Raw genomic sequence first — 24,303 nt, 5'->3', positions numbered from 1 at the left:
AGTGGGAGTGAAGGGTCCTGAGCGAGAGAGACTCAGCGCGATGGCGATGGGGGGCAGATGTGTGGCGGGAGCGGGGCGGTGGGATCTCACCGCGGGGGGCTGGCATTCGGAAATGGACAGTCATGGCCGCGGGCACTCTGAACGTACACCAGTGGGCGTCCTGCAGCCGGAAGAGCCGGTCTGGAGCTCGGGTGGGTGGGGCATGGGGCGGCCGGGGGGGACTGGGAAGGGCACCCGCTGCGTGCTAGGCGAGGGCATTGGATTTGATCCTGGAGGTGCATTCAGCCGTCCGTTCACCCAAGAAGCAAGGCAGATTTGGGGCCGTTCTCCCAGAGTGGACGGCTGAGCTGGCTACCCTGGGAGACCGGGCGGGTTCATCATACTTACACGCGCACACAGGCCTCCAACGATGATAAAATGTGATATCTGCCCGCGCTTAAACCCCCGCAGCACAAAAGGGTGTGGCCGTGTTTGTCCTGTGTAGACATGGTCATGGCTGTCTCTTCCTTGTGCGTCCTACAGACACTCCGTGCGCGCACAGTGTATATAGACACAAAGTAGTCTTCTCTCTCTCTTTCATTAACAACATATCCTGGAAATGATTCCGGGTTATACTTGATCCTTGAACGACTCGGCGTTTGAACTGCATGGGTCCGCTCAGGTGCGGAGTTTGTTTCTGTAAATACAGTACAGGGCTGTAAATGTATTTTCCTTCCTTATGATTTCCCGGGTAACCTTTCCCTATCTTCAGTTTACTGTACAAATACAATGTATGACAGGTATAAAATACAACATCTGTATTAATCAACTGCGTTAGTGGGAAGGCTCCCACAAGTAGGCAGTTGGTGACATTTTGGAGGAGTCGGAGTGATAGGTGGATGTTCGTCTGGGGACAGTGCCCCAACCCCCTCCCCAGCTGTTCAAGAGTCAGCTGTCTGTCGCTGCGAGCTGCCGCATTCCTTTCTCTGGTGGGGCAGTGCTGGACTGTATCGCACGTGCGTGGAGTGTTGGGCTCCTTGCTGAAGGACCCGGATGTCAGGTCCAGTCTGTTCGGGGAGTGAGACACAGCTGCCCAGGCTCATGCCGGGTGTGTGCGTCTGCACTCATGTCCAAGGGCAGTTTGGGAACCGATTCCTGGACATGGAGGTGTTTGGTGACAGTGTGCACACCTCCAGGGTTCTAGCTGCTGCTCTGTCGTCCACCAGAGAGCTTGTGCCCGTTTGCCCGCTCAGAGGAGTGTACGGGAGGGTTTATTTCACAGAGCCATATGCAGACTTCTGAGCTTTACAGAAGTTCTCTGTAAAAAGACGACAAAGTTGAGCACCATTTCCTGTATCTAAAAGCCCTGTTGAATTTCTTTTTCTATGGCCCACAATTTTAGGTCCATCCCTAACTATTAAGTTGTTACTTGTTTTTTTTTTCTTCTTATTGGTTTATGAGAGCTCTTTATTAAGTAAATTAGCTTCTTTGCTTTTGTAAGAGTTGTTAGTAGTTTTTCTCGGTTTCTTACCTTTTGATTTTGCTCATTCTGTGTCATTATTCAGAATTTTTCTTTTATTAGATTTGTATTTTAGATTTATGTTATAAGGAACTGAGCCAGGATGAGAAGAAAGACATGTTTCATACATAATTTTGGAGGTAGAATGGAAAGGCCATCTTTGGAAGCTATAATAATGGGTGACTTTGTCTTTTTTTTTTTTTTTTTATGTTAGGTTAGTCACCATACAGAACATCTTTAATTTTTGATGTAGTGTTCCATGATTCATTGTTTCCATGTAACACCCAGTGCTCCGTGTAATCCATGCCCTCCTTAATACCCATCGCTGGGCTTTAGTAAGAACTGGATTTCAGATGCCACAAAGCAAACTTCAGGTTCCATCCATAACTAAGGGACAGGAGGGAAAAACTAGAATTTAAGGAAATTTAAAATTAAGGAAATATTAAAAAAAAAAAAAGAGCTTTCTGTTCCAGCAAATGTGACTGAATGCTCTGTGTGTGTGTGTGTGTGTGTGTGTGTGTGTGTCCACATGCGCGTGTGTTTTGTCTCAGGACTGAATTAGCCCTTCATCCCGCTGGCCTTGGTCCCTGTCGAGGTCCCAGGGACTGGACACTGGTGGGTGAATCATTATTGCTAGTGATGGTGAGCCTTGACCTGTATTTTAGAAGGATTTGCCCCTCCAGGACAATTTAGAAGATATTATTTTCTTAATGTTTTGATTTAAATAATCTTTCGATTTAAGAAGTTAACCCTGTAGCCACTTGTGCCATATTTTTCCTTCGCCCTCATCTTTTTCTTTCTCTGTTTATATTTTTTGGTAAAGGGACCATCTAGAAGCTGCCGGCCACGTATGTCTTCTGAAAGATGCCTGTGACCTGGAAAGCTCATCTGAAATTGCCCGCCTCATCAAGGCCGAGAACTTGGAGGCAGCGCTGGCTCTTCATCTGTACAGAGGAGGCCGACTCCTGCGAGGTAAGCCTCTTTCTCTCCAAAGGTGAAACACTGGAAATTGTGGAAACTAGAAGCACTTACAGGGTCAAATAAAACAGAGCTGAGGGCCGCCGGTGGGGGAGGTGCTCAGTGGGTTAAGCCTCTGCCTTTAGCTAAGGTCATGATCTCAGGGTCCTAGGATCGAGTCCCACGTTGGGCTCCCTGCTCGGAAGGGAGTCTGCTTCTCCCTCTTTCTGCTCATGCTCTCTCTTCCTTAAATAATTAAAATATTAGAAAACGAAACAAAACAGGGCTGAGCTCTCAGTTCATGCTATTTGCCCGGTTCAGACTTGGAGGGAGCACACTCGTCTTTTTTGCTTGGTCCTTCTTAGGGACTCACTTTCCAGAAGGATGTAATTCTAACGAGTGGGAGTGGATGTGTGCTGAAACTACTGTGCTACATCCAGGGAGCTATCCTGGATGTCTCCGATGTGCAGTTCCTCACTCAGTAGAATTTCCAGAAGTCAAACATGCACATCTTTTAGGAACATAGAATGGGCACGTGTGAAACACTTGATGCCACAGATTTACTAACGAGGGAAACCCTGAGATCCTGCAGCCGGCTTAGAGAGCATGAGGAGCTAGGAGTTGAGTAGGTGACTTAGTGGAGAATATTAAATTAGGTTGCTTGGTTAGCTATGGAGCAGGCTCACGTCCAGCGGGCAATGAGGGAAGCTTTGGGGCTGTCTGCCCTCCGGGTGCATTAGTCAGGGCTCTCAGAGAGACGAGCCCAGGAGGACATGTGCAGACACATAGAGGAAAAGGTGGGCTTAGATGTGATGACAGAGGCCCAGAGGTCTCCCGCAAGCCGGAGAGCCAGCAACTGATACCGCCTTCCATCTGGGTCTAAAGGTCCGAGCATCGGGGGCTGCTGGAGCCAGTCGCTGTGCGTCGGAAAGCCAGAGAGCGGGGACCTGGGATGTCCGAGCACAGGGGAATAGCGATGTCTCCGCTCAACCCAGAGAGTGAATTTCTCTCCCTGGCCTTTCTGCTCCTCTGGGGCCTTGAGCAGACGACCGGGTGCCGCCCACTAGCCTCAGTGAGGGCTGCCATCTTCCTCCTTCAGTTGCCGATGCAGGTGCTCATCGCAGCCGGAAACGCCCCCATAGACACACCCCGAAACAATGCTTTACCAGCTGTCTTAGAGGTCCCTGAGCTCAGACATAGCATTAACCATCACCAACGCACAGAAGTGATTTCCATCGATAGTTGACCCAAAGCGGGTCCAACATGGCACTTGCACTCAGAGCCCTGAGATCTTGCCATTTATAACAATGTGGATGGAACTGGAGGGTATTATGCTCAGTGAAATAAATCAATCAGAAAGGCAAACATACGATTTCACTCATATGTGGGATTTAAGAAACAAAATTGATGAACGTAGGGAAAGGAAAGGAGAAATAAAACGAGATGAAAACAGAGAGGGAGGCAAACCACAGAGGCACTTAATCATAGGAAACAAACTGCCAGTTGCTGGAGAGGAGGTGGGTGGGGGACGGGGTACCTGGGTGACAGGCACGAAGGAGGACACAGGATGTAATGATGTTGTATGCAAGTGATGAATCACCGAGTTCTGCTCCCAGAATTAATGACATACTATATGTTAACTAAATTGAATTTAAACGAAAAAGCAAAACAAAACCCCTGAGTCCAGTGCTCTCGGGCCGAGCCAGCCAGGCACCCCAAACTGCAAAGTATTTGATGCAACTTCACAGGGTGTGAGCTCCTAATTAGTAGTAAAGAGCGAAGCTGAACGTCAGTATCCTCTCTTAAACACTTGGCTCATCAGTCCACGGGGGCCTTAAAACACGACACGGCTCCCTCAGTCCCTGAAAGGACATGGGCGCAGTTATCGTTCTGACTTCAGCTACGACTGGGGGCTCTTTCTTCTCGTCCCTCCCGAGGCCGGTGTGATGGGGGCGAACAGAGAGGCACCGAGAGATGGCCGACAGCATCGCGACGTTACAGCTGAGCGAGGACCTTTCCCCAGGCGCCAGTGGACTGACACGGCAGTGGCATCACTTTTCGGGAGGCATCTATCAGTTGAGGGCTGGAAGGATCCAGGGCTGTCTTCACACGAGGGTGGAGCTTCTGCCAGCAGCGGGGCCGGACTTGAGAAGTTTTCCGCAGTCTCGTTGCTAAAGGTGACTTCCTGCCGCTCCACACCGTGTCTGGCTTGGCCTCCCTTCCTGCTCTCCCTCCCACCTCCTGCCCCCAACGAGGAGCTGGGGCCTCGCCGGATGCTCACTTCCTGTCTGGGTACACTGGGCAAGGTGCTGGTTTTAAAATTTAAGCTGCTGCATGCACACTTTAAAAAAAGAAAAAAAACAAAAAAACCCTCCCCCTAGTGCAGAGTGAACGTAACTAAATGATCAAAGACAAAAAGAAAACCTTTCTCCCACTTCTTGTTCCAACAGTCTAGTATCTTATCGCCAGGGACAACTAGTGATCATTTGCTTGTGTATTCTCCTGGAAATGTATTACAGGTACTGTGCTAGTATCTGTCTTAGTAACACATTACCCCCCGAAGCGAGTGGCTTGCAGCAATGCATTTCCATGTAGTAGATTCCGTGGGTCTGGACTTCAGAAACAGCCGTGCCGGGGATTTGGTCTCAGACTGTCCGGCGAGGCTGCAGTCAAGACCCCGTACGATGCGCTCCGGACGTGCTCTGGCCGGGGCAGCGTCATCTGGAGGCCTGACTGGTCCCTCACCTGCCACCTGCTGTGGGTGGGAGGCTCCGGTTTCTCACCAGTGGGCCTCTGCTGAGGTTTCTGAGTGTCCTCGAGACATGGCAGCCAGCTTCTCCAAGAGAGAGCACATCGGAAGCTGACGGGTCTTCGTGATCCATCCTTGGTAGCCCTAGGTTCCAGAGCTTGTGCTGCTTATACAGATCAGCCCTTGGGGGCATAGGAGGAGACCTCATCGAGTGGGACCATCGGGGGCTGGCAACCCTGTGAGGCCAGGTACATATTTGTACATATCTCCTCCCTGAAAATCAGCATGAGTGGGAGCACGCTGTAGTCAGGGTCTCACTTTGTACCACCCAGCGGTTCTTCTGGGAGATGTTTCTGCAGCAGCGCAAGTATAATCTACCTCATTCTGCCAAGACTTGCGGAACCTTCCATGCTTGGGGGCGCCATCATGTCACCAAGCTTCCATTGGAACACTGAAGCGGTCTTCCATGCTTTTCTCCCACAATCATGGCAGCAAACATCTCTGTACGGACATCTTTGCTTAGGAACCTAGGAGAATCTACCCGTGCCTCCGTACTTTTTCAGCCCTGCTTGAACCATCTGCACGAAATGTTTTCCATCCATAGGGATGGTTTCCTCAAAGTATTACTCCCAAGAGCTCTTTTCCTCTGAACAGATACGACTTGGAATTCTGCTGCAGATGTCCTGGGACATAGAGTCTGCAATTGATCTCAAAATACAAAAAAAGCGTAGAGGCCAAGATATAGTCCATCGTTTTAAAGCTCTTGGGAACTTTTACAAGGTTGTAACTGACCGATGAAAGTCTGTTCTGCACTCAGTAGGCTTCATACCCTGGGGCTAGTGATTCTGTTTACCATCGGGTATATTATTGTCTATAAAACCATGGATTTTTAATGTGTTACACACATACACGTGGAGCGTACTTTACTTCCACAACTGTGTGACACTATCTTTAAGTACACTTGAACTACATATCTTCGTGATCTTTCCAAATCAGCAGACCTCCTTCTGCCTTATTTTTTTTTCCTGACTGTGCAGTATTCCACCAGAAGAATGCACCGTGTTTATTAAAAGTCTGCCTTACTTTTGCTATTACAGGTAAAGCTACAGCAAGTGTGATTACATTTTTTACTTCACTCTGTGGGGATACTTGGTGGATTAAATTCCTCAAATAACCTGTGGCCAGAGGACTGTGTATTTTTCATTTGGATTGACGGGGACAGATTGCCCTCCAGAAAGGTCATTCCAGTCCGAGCTCAACCAATAGACGGAAAGACCTGTTTCCTCTCGCTCTGGTCACATCACTGGGTTTTCTCCTTCAAAGTCCAGTTTTTCTCCATGTTACCATTTCTTGGCCTTTGCTTCAAATAAGTGGAGGAAAAGCACAAAGTCACTTAAGCTTTCTCTCCCAAGTACTAGGAGGGGGGCACCCTCCCTAGAACCCATCGTATGAGGGAAACGAGTCTTCCTCCTTTGGTCGAACAGACGCTGGGACCCGAAGCAGCACCGCTGCTCGTGAACTTAGCCCGGCTTCTGTCTGCACGTTTATTCCCAGTTGTCGTTTCCATGGTGGCACGTGCGTTCCTAAAGCTCATGTCTTTGCAAGCACACTCTCCCTGAGCCGCAGACCGTGAGCAGTGCTACGGTCGCCATCGGCAGGATGACCTCGTGACCCTCACCCCTGCGTCTAGGGCCGCTTCCGCTCCGTTCTCCGCGCTGGGCTGCCCTGTGCTGGCAGCGGGCCAGGCACGATTTCATATGTTTCTAAGTCTTCCATAGATTAAAGTATATAGTTCTTAAAGTTATGTTTTTTTAATATTTACTTATTTGGGGAGAGAGAGCATGAGCAGGAGGGGCAGAGGGAGAGGGAGGATCTCCAGCCGACTCTGTGCTCAGCGCAGAGCCCGACATGGGGTTCGAACTCACGACCCTGAGCTCACGACCAGAGCCGAAACTAAGAGTCGGGCATGCAACTGACTGAGCCGCCTAGGTACCCCTGGATTAAACCATATTTTAAAATGTAGAACATTTAATTGTGGTTTTTTTTTTTAATTGCGGAAGCAGATCATTTGGAAACTTCTTAAAAGTACAAAGAAGGAAATACAGCCCCTTGAGTTTCACTACCCAGATGTGACTGCGTTTCCTGTACATGTTTGGTTTTATTGATTTCGTGGGTTTTTTTCAAAATTAAATTTACGCAAAAAGATATACTCCTTCAATATAAACTTGCAACTTCTTTTAAAGAAATACTAATTCATGCTTCCCGGGCTAAGCACTACGGACACCGTGTCTGACATTCTCATCCTTCTCTCTGTGCAATGAGTGGATCATATCACAGTTTAGCGATCTGTCTTACCTACTGATACGTTTGGAGCATTTCCCCCCTCATTGAATGGTCTTCGACAGCGTGATAGGAGCAGTCAGATCCTATTTCCCCTGTCCTCCTCAGTTGTAACAGTGTTGTGGTGAGCAGGCATCTGCAGGACCCGTTTGTTTTAAATTTGATTTTCTAAGTGGGGCACGGCCCCCCGGCCAGGGCATATCTGTGCATTTTTATAGCAGATACACGTTGCCAAATAGTAACCGGCCACACTTACATGTCTGTGTGCAGTAAATATAGTTAAATAAAACCTTAATGGCATGGACAAGTGAAAGTTGCTTTTCTTTTTAAAACCAGTATTTAGGGCGCCTGGGTGGCTCAGTGGTTAAAGCCTCTGCCTTCGGCTCAGGTCATGATCCCAGGGCCCTGGGATCGAGCCCCGCATCGGGCTCTCTGCTCAGCAGGGAGCCTGCCTCCTCCTCCTCTCTCTCTCTGCCTGCCTCTCTGCCTACTTGTGATCTGTCAAAAAAAAAAAAAAATATTAAAAATAAATAAATAAATAAATAAAACCAGCATTTACTGAGAGAATAATTAGGTAAATAAAGTTGCTAAGAAGAATATTCAAGTTCGGAGAAATAGCATATTAACAATATTAACATTTATTATAGCTATTTTGCAGGTATAATGCAAGTATTAAAAAAATGAATCTTTTTGTTTTTTAAAGATTTTATTTATTTATTTGACAGAGATCACAAGTAGGCAGGGAGGCAGGCAGAGAGAGAGAGGGGGAAGCAGGCTCCCCACTGAGCAGAGAGCCCGATGCGGGGCTTGATCCCAGGACCCTGGGATCATGACCTGAGCCGAAGGCAGAGGCTTTAACCCACTGAGCCACCCAGGCGCCCCAACAATATGAGTCTTAATGCTTTGTTTAATGGACGCATTGCGTATGTTCCTCCTCTTGGACATGTCTGTGAAAGACGTTCAATGTGTATACCCACTCGTCTTTCAAGTGCATGCGAAGAGAACTTCGTAGCTTCCCTGTCTAAAATACAGCAGACGACCGCTTGTGTAGGGGCTTCCTGGGCTCTCCTTCATCTGCCCTAAGTGACACACAAAGAAAACGGGCCCGGTGATCCAACGTTGGCAGGAAGCTGGGTGAGAAGTGCTTCAATAAAGCTCTTTTTCGGTTTCTCGTTGAGAATCGGCTTCAGGCTCCAACCTGGTGAGGAAGCAGATGGTGTCAGGTGGCTGATTAAGGAGCCAGGTTCAGGAAACTGTGATGTTTTTTCTCAGCAGGCTCCCAGGAATGACAAATTTTCAGTGAAGGCATTGATTGATGAACGAGGACCAGTCGCTTCGGCAGCTCCAAGTAAATGCACTTGGAAAGTAGTTTGTAGACCACTTTTCAAGCTTTGTTCATTTCCACAAAGGCTTTTCAAAGATTTAACTTGGGAGCAGGCATTGTATCAGGAGCAAGGGATACAAAATTAATAAGCCATGGTGCCTGTTCACAAGGATTTCCAGGCTACAAATCAATCCTAAAACCTTACGATACATGGCATGGCATTGAAGTGGGGGGATTTACTTCCAAGGGGCCTGATGAAGATGTCAGAGAGGAGGGCGTGCCTGAGTGGGGTTTTGAAGGGTCAATAGGAGTTTCCAAACATTTTATATAGAAGAGGACTTCTAGAATTTTCCATTTGTAATTATGGATGCATTTTCATTAAGACTAACATGCTGTTTATTTAAAGCTTTGTTTTCTCACCAATAAGGAGTATTGAAGAAATAGGAATGCAAATAAAGTATCCACATTCCATCACTCCGAGTGCTGATTTAATTCAGAGAGCTTCTGGATTTTATATTTAAACACTTGCTGGGTGTAAAGCACGGTGATATAGTATCACAGAGTCCATCCTATGCTGGTAGGTCGTATGTAGTGAGTCATTTAACCCCACGAGTAAGTCAGCTAATTAGCATGACCTCCATTTCACGGATGAGATGGCTAAGGTTCAGAGAAACCTGGTGTCCTACTCAAAGTCCTGCGTTTTCCAGGCGGAGAACCAGGATTCTGACCCAGGATGGTGTGGTGTCAGAGTCTGGTGTTTTTTCTTCCTTGATTTGATGAATTTGAGCGGCTGCCTCTTGGCCAGCAGCTCATGGTGCCCATCATTTTAATTATTGAATGCTCTTCGTTTCTCCGTCTGTGATACTGGCTGTATATCTTTCTGGTGTCTGCTGTTCTGTCTTTGGAGATTCCACTGAAAAAAAAGGCTCTTTCTGTGATTTTCCTTGCCCTAATTTTCCTTAACTGGCAGTTTTTATGGGTTGGGGGGGATGCTGTATTAGTTTCCTATTGCGCAATTTAACGCAAACCCAGTGGCATAAAACACACGTGTTTTGTCCTCTACCTCTCAAGGTCAGAAAGCCAAAATGGGTCTCCAAGATGTTGGCAGGACTGTTTTCTTTGTGGAGCTTCTGTGGCAAATCTACTTCCTTATTTTCCACCTTCTGGAGGGACCCACACTCCCTGGTTCAGAGCCCCTCCCTCCCCAGAGCCCGCCATGGCCGGTCCAGTACCCCCCATGTGGCAGGGCGGGAAGCTCCTCCTCCCCCTGCCTCCTCCGCATGTAAGCACCCCGTGGTCCCCCTGGATGGTCCAGGATAATCTCTTCCATTTTAGGGTTAGCTCACTGGCACCCTCCATTCTACATAGCTTAATTTACCTTTCCCCTGAAACGTTCCTAGGATCTACCAATTAGGAATGGACATCTTTGGGGGTCACTGTTCTTCTCTCCTCACACCTCCCTCTGGCCCCCAAGATTCGTGTCGGTCCCACATGCTACAACCGTTCACTCTCTCAACATCCCCCAATATCTACACCCATTACAGAAGGGGAATCATTCCTGCAGGGGTGCTTCTGTGGTCTGCGGTTGTGGAAAAGGTCATTATCTGTCCATAGTAAGAAGCAGCCAGCAACAGGACATGCTGCAGAGTAAAAAGTAATGTCCCTCCCGTCCCAGATCTGTGGTCTTGTCGGTCCTTTGTGCAGAGGTAGCAACAACCAGGTTTTCTGTGTCTTACACTGAGTTTATACATATGTATAGACACACACACAACACGTGTATGTTTATATACATATGAAAGTTTATCATTCATGATAAACATGTGCTAGCACTCACGTAGTAGATTTTTTTCAGTCTTCTATGTCCGTGTACACACACACACACACACAACCCCATAGGCTTCCTTTTTTTTTTTTTTTTTTTTTTTTTTTTAAAAAAGGCTGGTCTTCAGTGCTGTATCTGAGTTGTTTCCCATCTTTTGCTCCCCCTAGCTGCCTCGGTGTGTCTGGGGGTGCCACCGTTGGACTTAGCGTCTAGGGGCTGAGTTCTTAGCAGTCAGATTCCAGGGGAAGAGCCATCTCACCAGAGAGAAGACAGACAGAATCTGCTCATTTGCACTGATGGGAATAGTTCTAAGGCAAATAAAAGGAAAGATGAGTACCCTTTGAGTGATCTACTGAGTCTCAGGAGGGATGGCTCATTCCAGAAACCCAGTATGAAGGTCCCTCTTGGGTCTGGTTCAGTTGGTGGCTTGCCAGCCAGCATCTGGCCTTTGGTGAGGCTTCTGCTCAGCACATCATTTAGCTCGCTCTGTGCATGCCTGATGCCTAGCTCGTTGGAGCTCAACAGACATTCCTGTGACTAAGCCTGTCACTGGCACAGGACAGACTTGCTCCTTGGCAAATCCTCCCACATGTCACGTGCACGGTGTGTGGCCCCCACGGCAGCTGTGCCGAGCCCTGCCTGAAGTCATTGCGCCAGGATGCCCAACATCTCCTGTAGGTCCTCGAGAGCATGACACCTGCTCTTGGGGTCCCTAGCTGGCTGCACTGGGATGCGCTCTGTCCTAAATGCCCATCTCCCGGGAGCAGTCAGCTTGGCTTTGACAGATGGTGGCTGCACTGTTTTTCATTTGTTAAAATGTAAAGTTAATTGATTCTAAAGGGTGCTGGCCCCGGTGGTCTCAGCTGATTACCCCACGTCCTGGTGTATATAACAGTGATGCCTGTTCCGCCCTCAGGTGAGCCGGACAAAAGGAAACAAACACCCCACACGGTCTGCCAAGTTCAGTGAGCACGTTCTCGCGTCTGCTGTGGGATGGGATGGCGAGGGCTGTTTCCAAAGCCTCGCTGTGCTTCATTAAACTGTCATAATTTTGCAGGTCATGGAATCCCATTTGGAATCATCTTTGGTGGAACTGATTTAAATGAAGATGTTAACCACAGAGAAAAAAACGAAGTGATGGGAAAGGTCCTCGAAGAAGCCAGGTAACGCAGCTGAGAACCTCCCAGGGGTTAAGCATTTGGGCAGAGTTCACTGAAACCAGGCGATTCAGAAGGGCCGCCGTTGGGAGGTTCCTGTCCTACCATAATAAACCCAAGCTCTCTTTTTTTTTTTTTTTCATTTCACTTTTTTCTTTCATGTGCACATTTTAATTTTGCCATGAAGAGTCATGGTAAGCAAGTTATTGCTCATGAATAATTGTTCAGTGATGGTTCACATTGGGCCAACCTTCTTAGAAGGTTGGAATTATTAGAATTATTCCCATCAATGCAAATGACCAGATTCTTCCCTTTTTCTCTCTTTTATCCTGCCGGGTCGAAGGTGTGCACTGTAGTCCTCAGAACAGCACACACCGTCTCTGGCCCTGTGAGCACACGCAGCAGGGAGAGGGGGGTCACTGTGGGCGTTTGGGGCAGGACGGTCATTCCTTGTGGGGCCATGCTGCACGTCCCCGAGCCTGGCTAGACACTGCATACTGGTGACACCTGCCAGCACTGCAGCTAGAATCTAACCTGTTACTAGCCCCTGGGGCGGGGGGGAATTGTTGCCCCCAGTCCAGAATCCAGAGCCGTGCTCCCCCAATTCTCCTTGTCCGGGCATACTTAGTCATATTTGTATGGCAGTGTGAGCTACAGGACAGGTGGGGGGAAATCACCCCCATTCCTGTGTATCGCAAAGATGGTGGTAATACCTAACACAGGAGTAACAGTATAGAAATCCTCTATGTCCGTATGAAAGTTGTTTTAAAAGGCTAAAGAAAATAAAGCAAAACCCAAATAGTCACGGGGACCTAAAGCCAAGAGCTCTTCTGTTCATCAGTGAAGAGGTGACTGGCAGGCTTTCTGGGGTGATTCCACAGAAAGGTCCAGAGGGTGCCACGCAGTTGGTCCCTGACAGGCACCCCTGGTTTTCTGGGGCACAGAGCGAGTCCTACCCGAGTGTGGAGTCACCCTGAATCCAAAGTTTACCGAGACCCCAGCCTTTCAACTCTTGTAAATCTTTGAATTATTATTAAAAAAAAAAACAAAAAAACAAAAAAAAAAACAGGCAATCAATTTTTTTTAATGTGGACAAACTGCTTTATTAATGCTTTAAAAGCAACACTGCACTGAGGCATGATTGGCATGGAAAAGAGAAGCTGTGTGGAATGAGTGTGAGGACGAGTCTTCATCAGTGAAACCATCATCGCAGTCTGCGCCATAAACACCTCTATCCCCTCCGAACCTTCCTCCCACACTCCGGTGGTTACTATCCTGATGAGAGCACTTAACACGAAATCTGCCCTCTTTGGAGATTCGCAAGTGTAAGTTACAGCAGCGTGAGCTGTAGGCTCCAGGGGGTCTCCAGGACCTACTCACCTTGTACAAGGGAAACTTTGTGCCCTTTGCTGAATCCCTTCCTGTTCTCCCCCTCCCCCAGCAGCCACCGTCCTACTTCCTGCTTCTAGAAGTTGGACTATTTTGGATTGTCCTGTCAGGCGGATCGCACAGGATTTGTCCTTCTGTGTCTGGCTTCCTGCGCTGGGCCTTCTGTCCTCCAGGTTCACCCACGTGCTTGCGCTGTTAGGATTGCCTCTTCCTTCAAGGCTCAGTAACGTTCCGGCGTATGTGCTTACTACACTGTCGTATCCGTTTGCCTGTCCGTGGACGTGTAGGTTGCTCCCATGCCCCCAGTAAAGGGCCAGCCATGCAATGTCTGTGGCTCGTCTCTAGCCCTCTCACGGTTGAGAAGCCCTGGTCAGGGAATCCAGAGCTCGCTGTGTCTTTATGTCACTGGAGCATTCCCGATCCCTTAGAAAGGACACACTCCATGTTCCAGGATGCAACCCAAAGCAGCCCCCTCTTTTCACAAGGCAGAAGTCAGTCTTGCTCCTGAAAACTAGGGTTACTGTGAAATATCATTCCATTTCAGGACCCTCTTCCTCCTGAGAACTTCCCGGCCATAAATGTGGCCACACAACCTGGTCCGAATAGAGAGTGTGCCCCACGTGCGTGCGTGAGTGTGTGCATCCGCTGGAGAGAATCACGGGCAACAAAGGTCGAGTTTGGGTTGATCTTGAAAGGCGATCTCTCATTATAGGTTTTCTCGGTGTTGTCGCTCTCAGACTCTGAAAATTAATTACCTTTGGATTCATGCAGTTTTGCACGGTCTTACGGAAGAAATAATTCTGCTAGGTAGAAACAGTATTGAATGAATTCATCGTACAGTATTACCGTTAGCATCATTCATTGCATTGTTATTAAAACACATTGATTTTCATTTCGGGGGAGTATTGATGGAAGGCAGTGGGCAGGGACATCAGATGAATCATTAGATTTCTTGCTGGACAGTGTACAGTATACTTTTCTGTAAAAGTATTGAACTTATCTCGCCTTATAATGAGTTTCATTTTTAATCAAATACTTTTAAATAGTTACATTTCTCTTATGAGGCTTATTTTTGAACTTTTTTAGTATTTAAAACTTTTTTTTTCTGCATGGTATAGTCCTGAACTCACTTCCACGCCAGCTTTTTGGCTTCTGTTGTAGTATGATAAGTATTTGGTAATTATAAATTCAAATTAGGTAAGGAGTCTGAAACTTGTGGATATTTTTTTGTGAAAGATCATCCAGGTGCATTTTAGAAAAATTTAGTATCATCCACAAATGAGCAAAAGAGAGTTTATGTGAAATAAATTGGCTCAGAAATAGTTTCACCATTAGGAAATGCATCCTGACGGGTTAGATCATGTGAAATTGTAGGTCAGGATGGCTCAGTGTCAGTCCTTTCATGTGGTTTTTGAACTATGATGTTCCCAAAGATGTTTTTGACTAAAAAAGTCACCTATGAAGGTGAGAACGTTTTGAAATGACAATAATTCATCCCAAGTGCAAAAGTGGCAGTTTCACATTTTTTGGTAAGAAATGTGTTATTTTAAATTTATTTTTTGAGGATTAGTGGGCTCAAAACCCTCTTCAGGGTTGTCTCCTAGGTTGGTGGGTGTAAACCCGGGGCCAGTGTCTGTAGGGAGGGGCCGCAAGGACGGAGGTGTTACCTGCCACCGCGGAATAAATGGAAATGATGGCGCTGGCTCCAGCCCTCCCTCTCCCCCGACTCCCGAAACACGTCTGTGTACGCGCTTCCTGAGGAAGACCCTCCCAGGGCTCTCATTCCTCTCTTTGGTCTTCAGCTGTGCCGTAGATCCCCCAGTGCTGGGTCCTGAGCGAACGGGACATGCTGGCAGAAAGGGTGACAGGCCGGGGATAGTGACAGCCAGCCCTGGACGGGGGTTCCGGAGCTCCCTCTCCTGCACTGGGCCCCGCCGCACCTGCTCTCCCTTCTCCCCTGCTCTGAGCCGCGTCCTGCCGGAACGTACGGCTGGACCCGGACGCGCTTGCTCGTGTGTCCCTCCGTGGGTATTTCTGCCTGCCTGCCGGGTGCCACCGTGACTCCAGGGGCCAGGGGAGTCACAGCGCGCAGAGCCAGGGGTCAGGTGTTCCCGTGGGAGCAGGGGAGCGGGTTAGCTTCCCACGAGCACCTCTGGCTGCCCCGTACGTTTATCTATAAACAGTGTTATGGGGTGAAAGGCACGTCCTTGTGTCATTGACCCTATTCCCCGCTCCTCCGCTTTTCTCTGCGGATGCTCTGAGCTGACTCCCGTGTCCTCCCAGCCCTCACCAGTTTCGAGCAATAGCTTACTGTCTGGCTCCCATGAGGTGTTCCTGGTTCATCCCCTGGGTACCAGGCCCCACCTCCGGAGACGGCCACTGCTTGATAAACGCGCGCATTAACATTCCCGACCCTTGTGCGTTCGCGGAGCTGTGAGCGCGTCAGCAAGGCCTTCCCTCGCCGAAGCCAAGGGACCGGACAGCCTGTCCTTGGATGTTCCACGTGGATTAACTAAATCCTCTGCTTCTCTCCTGCATGTGGCTCTCTGACTTCTTCCCTGCTTCTCTGACCTTGCGTGGAAGGAGCAACAATAAAAAATTGAAATGCGAGCGCCGTGTGTTTGTTCCTTGCACACACGCTTGTTTTGATGTGACTGGAGGGTGAACCTGAGAGCCGCTGACCGCACGTGATGGAGATGGACGGCACTTGAAATTCAGCCTCTCGCCTTGTCTCTCACAATTTGTTCCAAAGAGCTGTTCCCTAGTTATGTTAATTGAATTCTGCCCTAATTGTTTTCCTTATTTTTGTTCATTTTGCTAGATTTGCTGTCGCTTTCACAGAGTCAATGAAGGAAATGGCGCAGACACAGTGGGTATGTGTTGATTTTGCTGTCATGCGGGCTGAGCTGGGGAGGGGGGAGGGGGAGCTGGAGAGGTGGAGCAGGGAGAGCTGGGGAGGCGGCAGGGGTGGAGGCTGCGTGGTGCTTGGATAGGAACAGACAGTGTTTCTGCCGACACTGCCTGATATGGCCACAAGAGTGTACAATGCCCCCTGTATATTGTTGGTTTTTAATTTGTGCAGATACTCTTTTTTTTTTAAGATTTTATCTATTTATTTGAGAGAGAGCATGAGAGAAAAGCGATCAGCAGGAGAAGCAGACTCCTGAGCAGGGAGGCCAATGTGGGACTCGATCCTGGGACTCCAGGATCATGACCTGAGCTGAAGGCAGATGCTTAACCGACTGAGCCCCCCAGGCGCCCTTGTGCAGATACTCTTAAGACTTGACTGATTTTTTTTAATATTGCTGCTGAACAGCAGAAACCACCCAGGCACTGAATCTTCTAATGTTGTTTTCTCCGTCCGCGCTCAGAGCGGGCGATGTCCAGGCTGCGCGCTAAAGGTGACGGCCCCCCACGTGCACGGAGAGCAGCGATCTTCAGTGGTGCATGTGGCTCCCACACTGGGACTGTTTCCCCGAAGAGCTTGAAGGGCGCGAGAGCTTTGTCGCTCCCCAAGTGGATCGCTTGCTGACTGATGACATGGGGGCAGTGGGCTGAGCTGCTGGGAGGCCGTTCTCAGTGGCGTGTGAGGGGAAGTTGTGGCACAGCTGGCGTCTGCAGCACTGGACGGGCCGGCCCAGGGGCCACTTTGCCCTGGCGACTGTGCTCTCTGCTGCGGAGACCTGCAGGACGCCCTGGTCGCCGGCACCGTGGTTCCCAGTGTGGGGCTGGCTCATCTTTGTGCCCCGGGGATGCCCTTACTGTTTGCCGGCGTCCTTCCTGTCGGGGCACGTTACAGGCTCTGCGCCTTCTGTGTAGAACTTCTGTCTGTCACATCTGGCACGTGGGACTGCCGCGTGGGGGGCGAGGGTGCAGCGGAGTTCTGTGGGGCCCGTGGTCGCTCAGCGAGGCTGCCAGCACTGTGCGCGCGCGGGTCCGCTCATGCTGGACAGCGCCCGCCTCCTTCACATGAGACGCTCCCTAGGCAGGAACTGGAGGCTGCATTTTTCAGGGCAACTTAATAAACGGAAAATCTCCAGATGATAAATGACAGGCTGCTGGTTTTCTGTTGGACCCACGGGGCTGTCTGGGAGGTGTAGGAGTGGGGCTCCCTCTCTCTGGGCCCCACAGGGTCAGCCCATTTGCATCATAACACACAGTTTCCCTTCCTCACCTCTGGGAACGCAGGGAAACCAGGGACCCTTTCTCCTAAGGACTGCAGGAGCCCCGGCTGAGCTGGTCCTTGATCATCTGCACGCCCCTTGTAGTTAAAAAAAAAATCACTTTAAGATCTCCTTGATGAAGCCATAAAAAATTTTAATTTGCTCAGATATTGGCCCAGAACACATGCATTTTGCTGTTTGGTGTGACAGCCCAGGGAGAGTGCTTGCGACGCGTGCCGCCTTCTGAGCGAGGCGCAGTGCTTACCCGGAGGGAAGGCTCTCGGGGGCTGGAGCCACAAACCCAGCCCAATATGTCTTCCCCCAATTTTGTATCCGAAAGCGTGACCGGCAGACAAACCAGTGACGTGGATGTGGGCATTTGTTACCCCGCTTCTTAAAAATGAGCGGATCGAGTCAGTCCCATGAAGCAGAGCCCCCGGTGGTCTTTGTGGCCAGCGATAAGCGCATGGCATTTTGTTGAGCAAAAATGGGAACTCTGCAAACGCACCCCCTGGTCGCCAGCCTCCCCGGGCAGGAGGACCTCCCTGGTGCGATCAGTGGTCTGATGCACAAGCGGGATTGTTCTGTTGGTGCCCTGTGAGGACACGCTTTGTCATGTGGGAGGTCTGCACGGCTCCGTGAACCGTGTTTTCCCAGTGACTAACAGCGCGACGGAGCCCTGCGTTGGGACGGGATCCGTCTGAAGCGCGAGCTGGACGCATGGGCTCTGGTGGGGCAGAGCGTGACATGAGTGCAGGGTCCCTCTCACATCTAAGTTTAGGACTTTACCACTTGTTGAGTTCTCGTGTAAATGCCCAAGAGTAACACCTCCAGTGATCCGAAAAGGCTCGCCTCTTCCCAGTGAGCGATCAGCGAGATGCTGGCTTTTCTTTACGTAGCTCGGCCGGCACTCGTCGGATGGAGCGGCCGGTGTGGGGATCCAACGGTCTTAGCCAGACGTGAAAGGAGGCTTTGACCTTTCAAAGTGGCTGGTCCTTATCCTTCCCCCAAGCGTCTCCTTCTCATTTGTCACCTTTGTCTGCTGACCTTAGGACCCTCCCAGGCCAGTATAGATAGGTTCACTTACTGTATCGGCTATTTTTGTTCTATAACAAACCTCACCAAATACACTGCCTTAAATCACACACTTCCTATCATTCTTGGTGTTGCCCGGGTCAGCTCAGCCAGGCTGGGGGGTCTGGGTGGCCTCCAGGTGCCGTGGCCAGGCCTTTGCGGGGGGCTGGGGACAGCCGTGGACTCTCTCCCCAGTGTCCGTCCCCCGTGAGGCTCTGTACCAGGGAGAAAGCCTTCTTGGAACTTGTGCTTGAGTAATAGTTTGCTCCTGTCCCCGTGGCCAAGCAAGTAGAGGAGTGCGGGTACAGCCGGCCTCATAAGGGGAGGGGCTTCCTGTCTCTGCAGGGACACAGACAGACGGACGCAGGAAGGGAGTTCCTTGGTGCTTGTCTGTGCCTTCACCCTATGTGGTCGAGAGCTCCTTGAGGACAGGCACAAAGTGGGGTTCACTGTGCATCCCCAGAGGGTAACACATCCTCGTGTTCAACAGATATTCGTTGAACTGAATTTACCAGGGACAGACCCTTCTTTAGAACTTTTTAGGACAGAAATTTCCACGCGTAAGTGAAAGCGGCAAGAGTAGAAACGCGCCCCGTACCCAGCCCTGCTCACGCTCTCCGTTCTTAACCTCCTGTCGTCCCCCTTGCACGTGGACACAAACAGATGCACACTCTTACATTCTGGAATAGTTTTGTTAAAGTTTGCTCTCTTGCCATTGTACCTGTAAGGGCAGTTTGACAAGGATTTTTTTAACCTAAGTACTAGCTTCTGGATACATTTTGTGTGGGAAGACTGTAGCATATAAGGAAGAAATAAAGTGGGACTCAAGAATAATAACATGATTTAAGATTTTTGTCAATAAATTTTGGAAGAACTCGAGTGAAGGAATTTGGGAAGGGAGAAGAGTGGACTCTGAGTCCCAGACGCACTGAATCGGAGCGGAGAATGGGACTCCGGCGGCGATGGGACCGCAGCTGCACTGTGCGGCTGGCCTCCGGAGAGGGCGCCCTTGGAGGGCCAGAGCCTGGGTCACGGGTGCAAAGTGCCGGCCGACCGCAGGGTTCTTCCTCCCCGAGCTTCACTGTCATAGGCAGCGACAAGGGAACCGGCCCCAGTGCACAGAGCAGGCCCAGTCCGGGCAGGGGGCACCGTAGCAGTGATGACGCACCCATGGAAGGGCCCGCTGATGTCTCGGAGCCAGGTCCAACCCTGGCTGTCACTCGGGTTCCCAGATGGGCTGGGTGATCCTGGGTCAGGGCTCTCTCTTTTCAGAAAGATACTTTTCCAAGTATCTGGCAAAGCATTTAAAAAAAAAAAAATTTGAGCAGGAGCCAAAAGTTCAGTCTGAGATGATGATGTAAGAGATTATAATAAAAGCTAATGATAAGGAAAGAGTGTTTGTGGTTTAGAGTTTACAGCGGCGGGCGCTGGTTACTAGATTCCAGTGTGAGCCTGGGTTTTTAATACGGCGTGTGTCCTTTTGTTGGTGAAGGATTTTTTCAGTAAAGTTCTGCTCAATACCTTTATCTGATTATCTTTTACAAATACAGTTTTTTTTTGTTTTTTTTTTAAGATATTTTATTTATTTAATGACAGAGATCACAAGCAGGCAGAGAGGCAGGCAGAGAGAGAGGAGGAAGCAGGCTCGATCCCAGGACTCTGAGACCACGACCCGAGCCGAAGGCAGAGGCCTTAACCCACTGAGCCACCCAGGCGCCCCCCAGCTTTCGTTTTTAATTGTGTTCTTTATTTTAGGGCACAGGCCTGACTCAGGGTGTCGCTTAGTTAATCCCACCTAATTACTGTCAAACCAGAATCAGATTTCAGTAATCCCAGATTAGAGAGAACTCACTGACGGTTCTTCCACTCGTGCTTATGGTTTATTCTAGGGAAGTCGTAGACTTTATCAGACTAAAATCAGCCACATCGTAGAGCTGTGTAGGGCAAAGGCACCCTTGCCTTCTCCCCCTCGGAGTCAAGCCGTTCTACCCTCTGGTCATTGATCTGACAGGATCGCCCGCCAGAGCAGCTTACCCAAGTTGAGCATCTGTCTTTACTGGAACTTCACTCTGTAGGCTTGACTGATTGGTTGGCTGCCCACATGGCTGATGCCAGTGTCCAAGTGGACAGATGCCACTCGGCTCCAAGGCCCCACCCTAAATCTCGTGGGTGGTCTTTGTGGTATGGCCGGTTCGCACCCAAAGACCAGTGATTGGGACCAGCCCCGCCTAGACGAAGAGGCCCTGTCAGGTCTCACAGAGGTTATTTCCCAGAGGTGTCGTGAAAAGGCCAAGTTCTTTGTTGCACACTGTCTGTATCCAAAATCTTATTTCAACATGTGATCAATGTAAAAATGACTAATGAGATAGTTCGTGTATGTGTGTGTGTGTGTGTATTTTTTTTTTTTTTTTTTTTTTTGCATCGGGTCTTCAATATCCAGTGTACCTTTTGCACTCGGGCACGTCTCCGTTCAGACCAGCCCTGGTTCGGGGGCTCTGTGGTCTCATGTGGCTGGAGGCTGGCGCATTGGTCAGCCCCGCTCTGGGTGTACAAGTGCGGGATGACCTTTCAAGATCGCTCAGACGAGTGCTCACACAGCATCGGGCGGTGGGAGACATCTTAAAGGAAGTGCCCCCAGAAGGGGCTTCATGGGTCTGCCCTGGGTCCCCTTCAGCCCTCTGAGAAAGCCAGGCGCTCTCTGGGGGCTGCTTGTGGCCCCCACCTATCTCGGGCTGACTGCACCCATTAGTTTGATTGGATTTCAATGACAGTGGCTTTGTGTTGTCTGAATATGAAACGCCTTTGTTTGGAACTGTCCTTGCTTGTTTACTGTTGCTTCCATCAGCCTAAACCTGAGGTCTCTGCTGCTCTGTGAAGGGCAGGGTCGCCTGGGCCCCTCACCAGCTCTGCGGGCGGCATCCGTAGTGTTCATCACGCAAGTGCAGCACCGGTCGTGTTTTGGGAAAAGCCTGCTCTGCTGGTTTGTGAAATTATAACCTTGATTTGGCATTTTTAGGAATCTCATTCTCTACCCACTGCTAACTTCGATGTATGCCTTATGGAAATGGAAAGCTAGTCTGCACAGGTGTTGGCTTCTTGTGACGCTACGTAATAGACCTTCAGCATGCAAATCTGGGTTCGAAGTGAAGATTTCTTTCTCTGAATTCACCAGACTTTCACCACAAAATGTGACTACTTCACAAGAATAAAAAAAGTAAAGCAAATTAGGTATATATCGTAACCGAAGGCTCTTCTCTCTGCAGAAGCGACGATCTTGGGGCGCCTGGGTGGCTCAGTGGGTTAAACCTCTGCCTTCGGCTCAGGTCATCATCCCGGGGTCCTGGGATCGAGCCCCGCATTGGGCTCTCTGCTCAGTGGGGAGTCTGCTTCCCCCCTCTCTCTGCCTGCCTCTCTGCCTACTTGTGATCTGTCAGACAAATAAAACCTTTCAAAAGAAAAAAAAAAAAAAAAGCAACGATCTTGGGTTTACTAGGTTCATTGGGTTCAGACCCCCACAGGCCTGCAGAAAATTCAACTGCACTGTCGACCCGCTTTTTCTAAGAAGTACTCTGCTAACAGGACTTTCTCCAAATTCGAATATTTATTTATGAGTTAGCTGGTTCTTTAAACATCTTGAGTTTGAGTAAACATTGCTTGAAGTGGTTATCAAATTCGAGAAAGCATGAGGATATCCAGAATGGCCCATCTGTCCTCTTTGCCGAGGTTAGCGCTGAGCTCAGCCTTCTGGCGTTGTTACGTTTTAGAGATTTCTTTTTTTTTTTTTTTTTAGTTTGGAGCTGGTGCCTCCCTGCCTTCTGGGGTGACAGTGTTGTGTGTCGGCCTCGGCACTCGTTAAAGAAAAATAACTTTCTCGAAGTGGTTTATAGGAGGCCCTAGCTAAAGTGTGCTTTTACTTTCAGTGTGCGTATGCGCTCATCCAATTTTTTTTGGAAATTAAAATGCAGAAAGCAAGACAGTCCACAGGCTGTCGCATGCGCCGTTGGCGGCACAGGTGAGCTCCCAAAGCCCACACAGGTGTGAGCGCCGGCCCCTCGCAACGGGCCGCGCACCGACTAACCGCTGAGCTCTGTGCGCTGCCCGCGTGTCCTGCGAACGCCCATCTCCTCCCCCGCATGGCCGGCGGCTCTGTACCCGCCTAGCCCTGGGAGCCACACTGGCAGCAGTGGGAACACAGACCACAGCTTTGGTTCTGGCGCCCACCCAGATGGAAACTCACCACCCTTCGGCTCACGGGGCTTCGGCCTTCGGGGCCCTCCTTGTCTGCGGCCCTCCCCGCAGACGCCGCAGGAGAAACTCAGGGACCCATCGTACTCAAGGAAGCTCATCATTTTTAATAACTTCTATTAAGATTGGCTTTCCTCCGAGATTTCCTGATGGAACTGGAAATGTTCTTTGCATTTTTCTTCCCCAAATGAGATCCCTGGGAATTGAGAAGTTTTAATGTAACTCAAAGAGTGGGAAGCTCGTCAGTTCCTGAGCGCAGCCCCCGACCCGCGTTCACACGATCATGACCAGGGCGCGCAGACATCTGGAGTGAGCAGAATTGCTTCGATTTCATCAAATCACCAAGGCACAGAACAGCTGGGGTGTCCCGGGGGGGGGGATGCTTTTGAATAATATCAATAATCCCCAGTTATTTACTCCATAGGTTTAACTGTTTCTTAAAGAAATCTTCCCTCTAGTGTTCCTGTCGGCATCCCTAGTTGTGGCGTTGCCGCCAGCTTTGGAGCCCAGGGCCCTGGATCCTGACGCTCCTTGTCCCATTCATGTGTTTTTCCTTTTCTCTTTTCTTTCCTTGCTTAAAAAAGCAATTTCTAAGGGAACAGTGGGAAGAGAAGGAAGAGAGCCACATCCCCTGAAAAGGCCCCAACTCCTGTGCGTTTTTTTGGCATAGGTATGTTTTGAGAGCCTGCCACGTGCGAACCTGGATTGTTCGAAAGCAGTTTGTAGCTCTTTTCAAAGTACTTTTTAACAAAACCGTCCTCAGATACTGCGTTAGAATTTCAAAAAAACTAGTACTTTCGTCACCCATAGGTCCTGCGATCGTATGTATATTTCAAAACAACACTGGCTGTGGTTTCTACTTACAGAGCTTCGTTTCCGAAGGTCATACAGGTGTTAAAAATGGGGGATCTGTGTGATGTTTCTGTTACTCTGTTCTAAAAACGCATGTATTAGTGTCTGGGTCTGTTAGACGGTCACGTGTATCTGTAAGTATCTCTCCCACAGGACACTGGCTTTTCGTGTTTAGTAATGGGCCAGATTAGGTAACGGTTTCTCACGCACACAGTGGAGCAGCCTCTGCCCCCACCCCTGCACACTCACGCACACACGCACATGTGCGCGTGCACACACACACATGCACACACGCGCACGCACAGCCTCTCTTTTTCACTTTCCGCATCGATGAGCTGATCTTGCAAGAGAACTGATATACAAGGGTTTTGACTCTTACGTTATTTCAAGGCAAGAGAAACAATAAATATTGAGAAAAGAAAGCTAATTTGTATTTAGAGCATTTTGCTTTTCGAAATCGATATGAGCCAGCTGGATTTGCCAGTTTTCTTTTATTATAAAGATTAAAAATAAACCAGGTCCAGATTTTTTATACTGTAACTCTATTTTTTTGACTTACTAGGATGAGATCTTAAAATATCCATAACCTGTTTTAAACGTCCATAGAGGACTTGATACTTATTTTCTCACAGTTTGAGTAGATTTAAGGAAAATAATGCTCTAAGATATGTAAGACTAGCTGATAAATCCAGAAATTTCCACAGAGAGTCCATTTATTCTGCTTATGGATGTA

At 49.2% G+C, this 24,303-nt stretch overlaps 1 protein-coding gene across 3 annotated transcripts in view; it reads left to right on the top strand.

Annotated features, from left to right (window-relative positions):
* The window catches only part of GLT1D1 (glycosyltransferase 1 domain containing 1), a 93,876-nt gene that overhangs the window by 21,645 nt on the left and 47,928 nt on the right, over positions 1–24,303 (top strand). For all 3 annotated transcript variants that reach the window (XM_047697510.1, XM_047697511.1, XM_047697509.1), the window contains 3 exons: positions 2,322–2,470; positions 11,748–11,853; positions 16,058–16,109. In XM_047697510.1, the coding sequence (XP_047553466.1) occupies positions 11,828–11,853; positions 16,058–16,109 (78 nt within the window). In that variant the 5' untranslated portion in view covers positions 2,322–2,470; positions 11,748–11,827. The remainder of the gene's footprint in view (positions 1–2,321; positions 2,471–11,747; positions 11,854–16,057; positions 16,110–24,303) is intronic.

Source organism: Lutra lutra, chromosome 12 (genome assembly GCF_902655055.1).
Source record: "Lutra lutra chromosome 12, mLutLut1.2, whole genome shotgun sequence".
Lineage (NCBI taxonomy): Eukaryota > Metazoa > Chordata > Mammalia > Carnivora > Mustelidae > Lutra > Lutra lutra.
The sequence above is the reverse complement of the archived record's forward strand: the minus strand, read 5'-3'. Positions and strand labels throughout refer to the sequence as shown.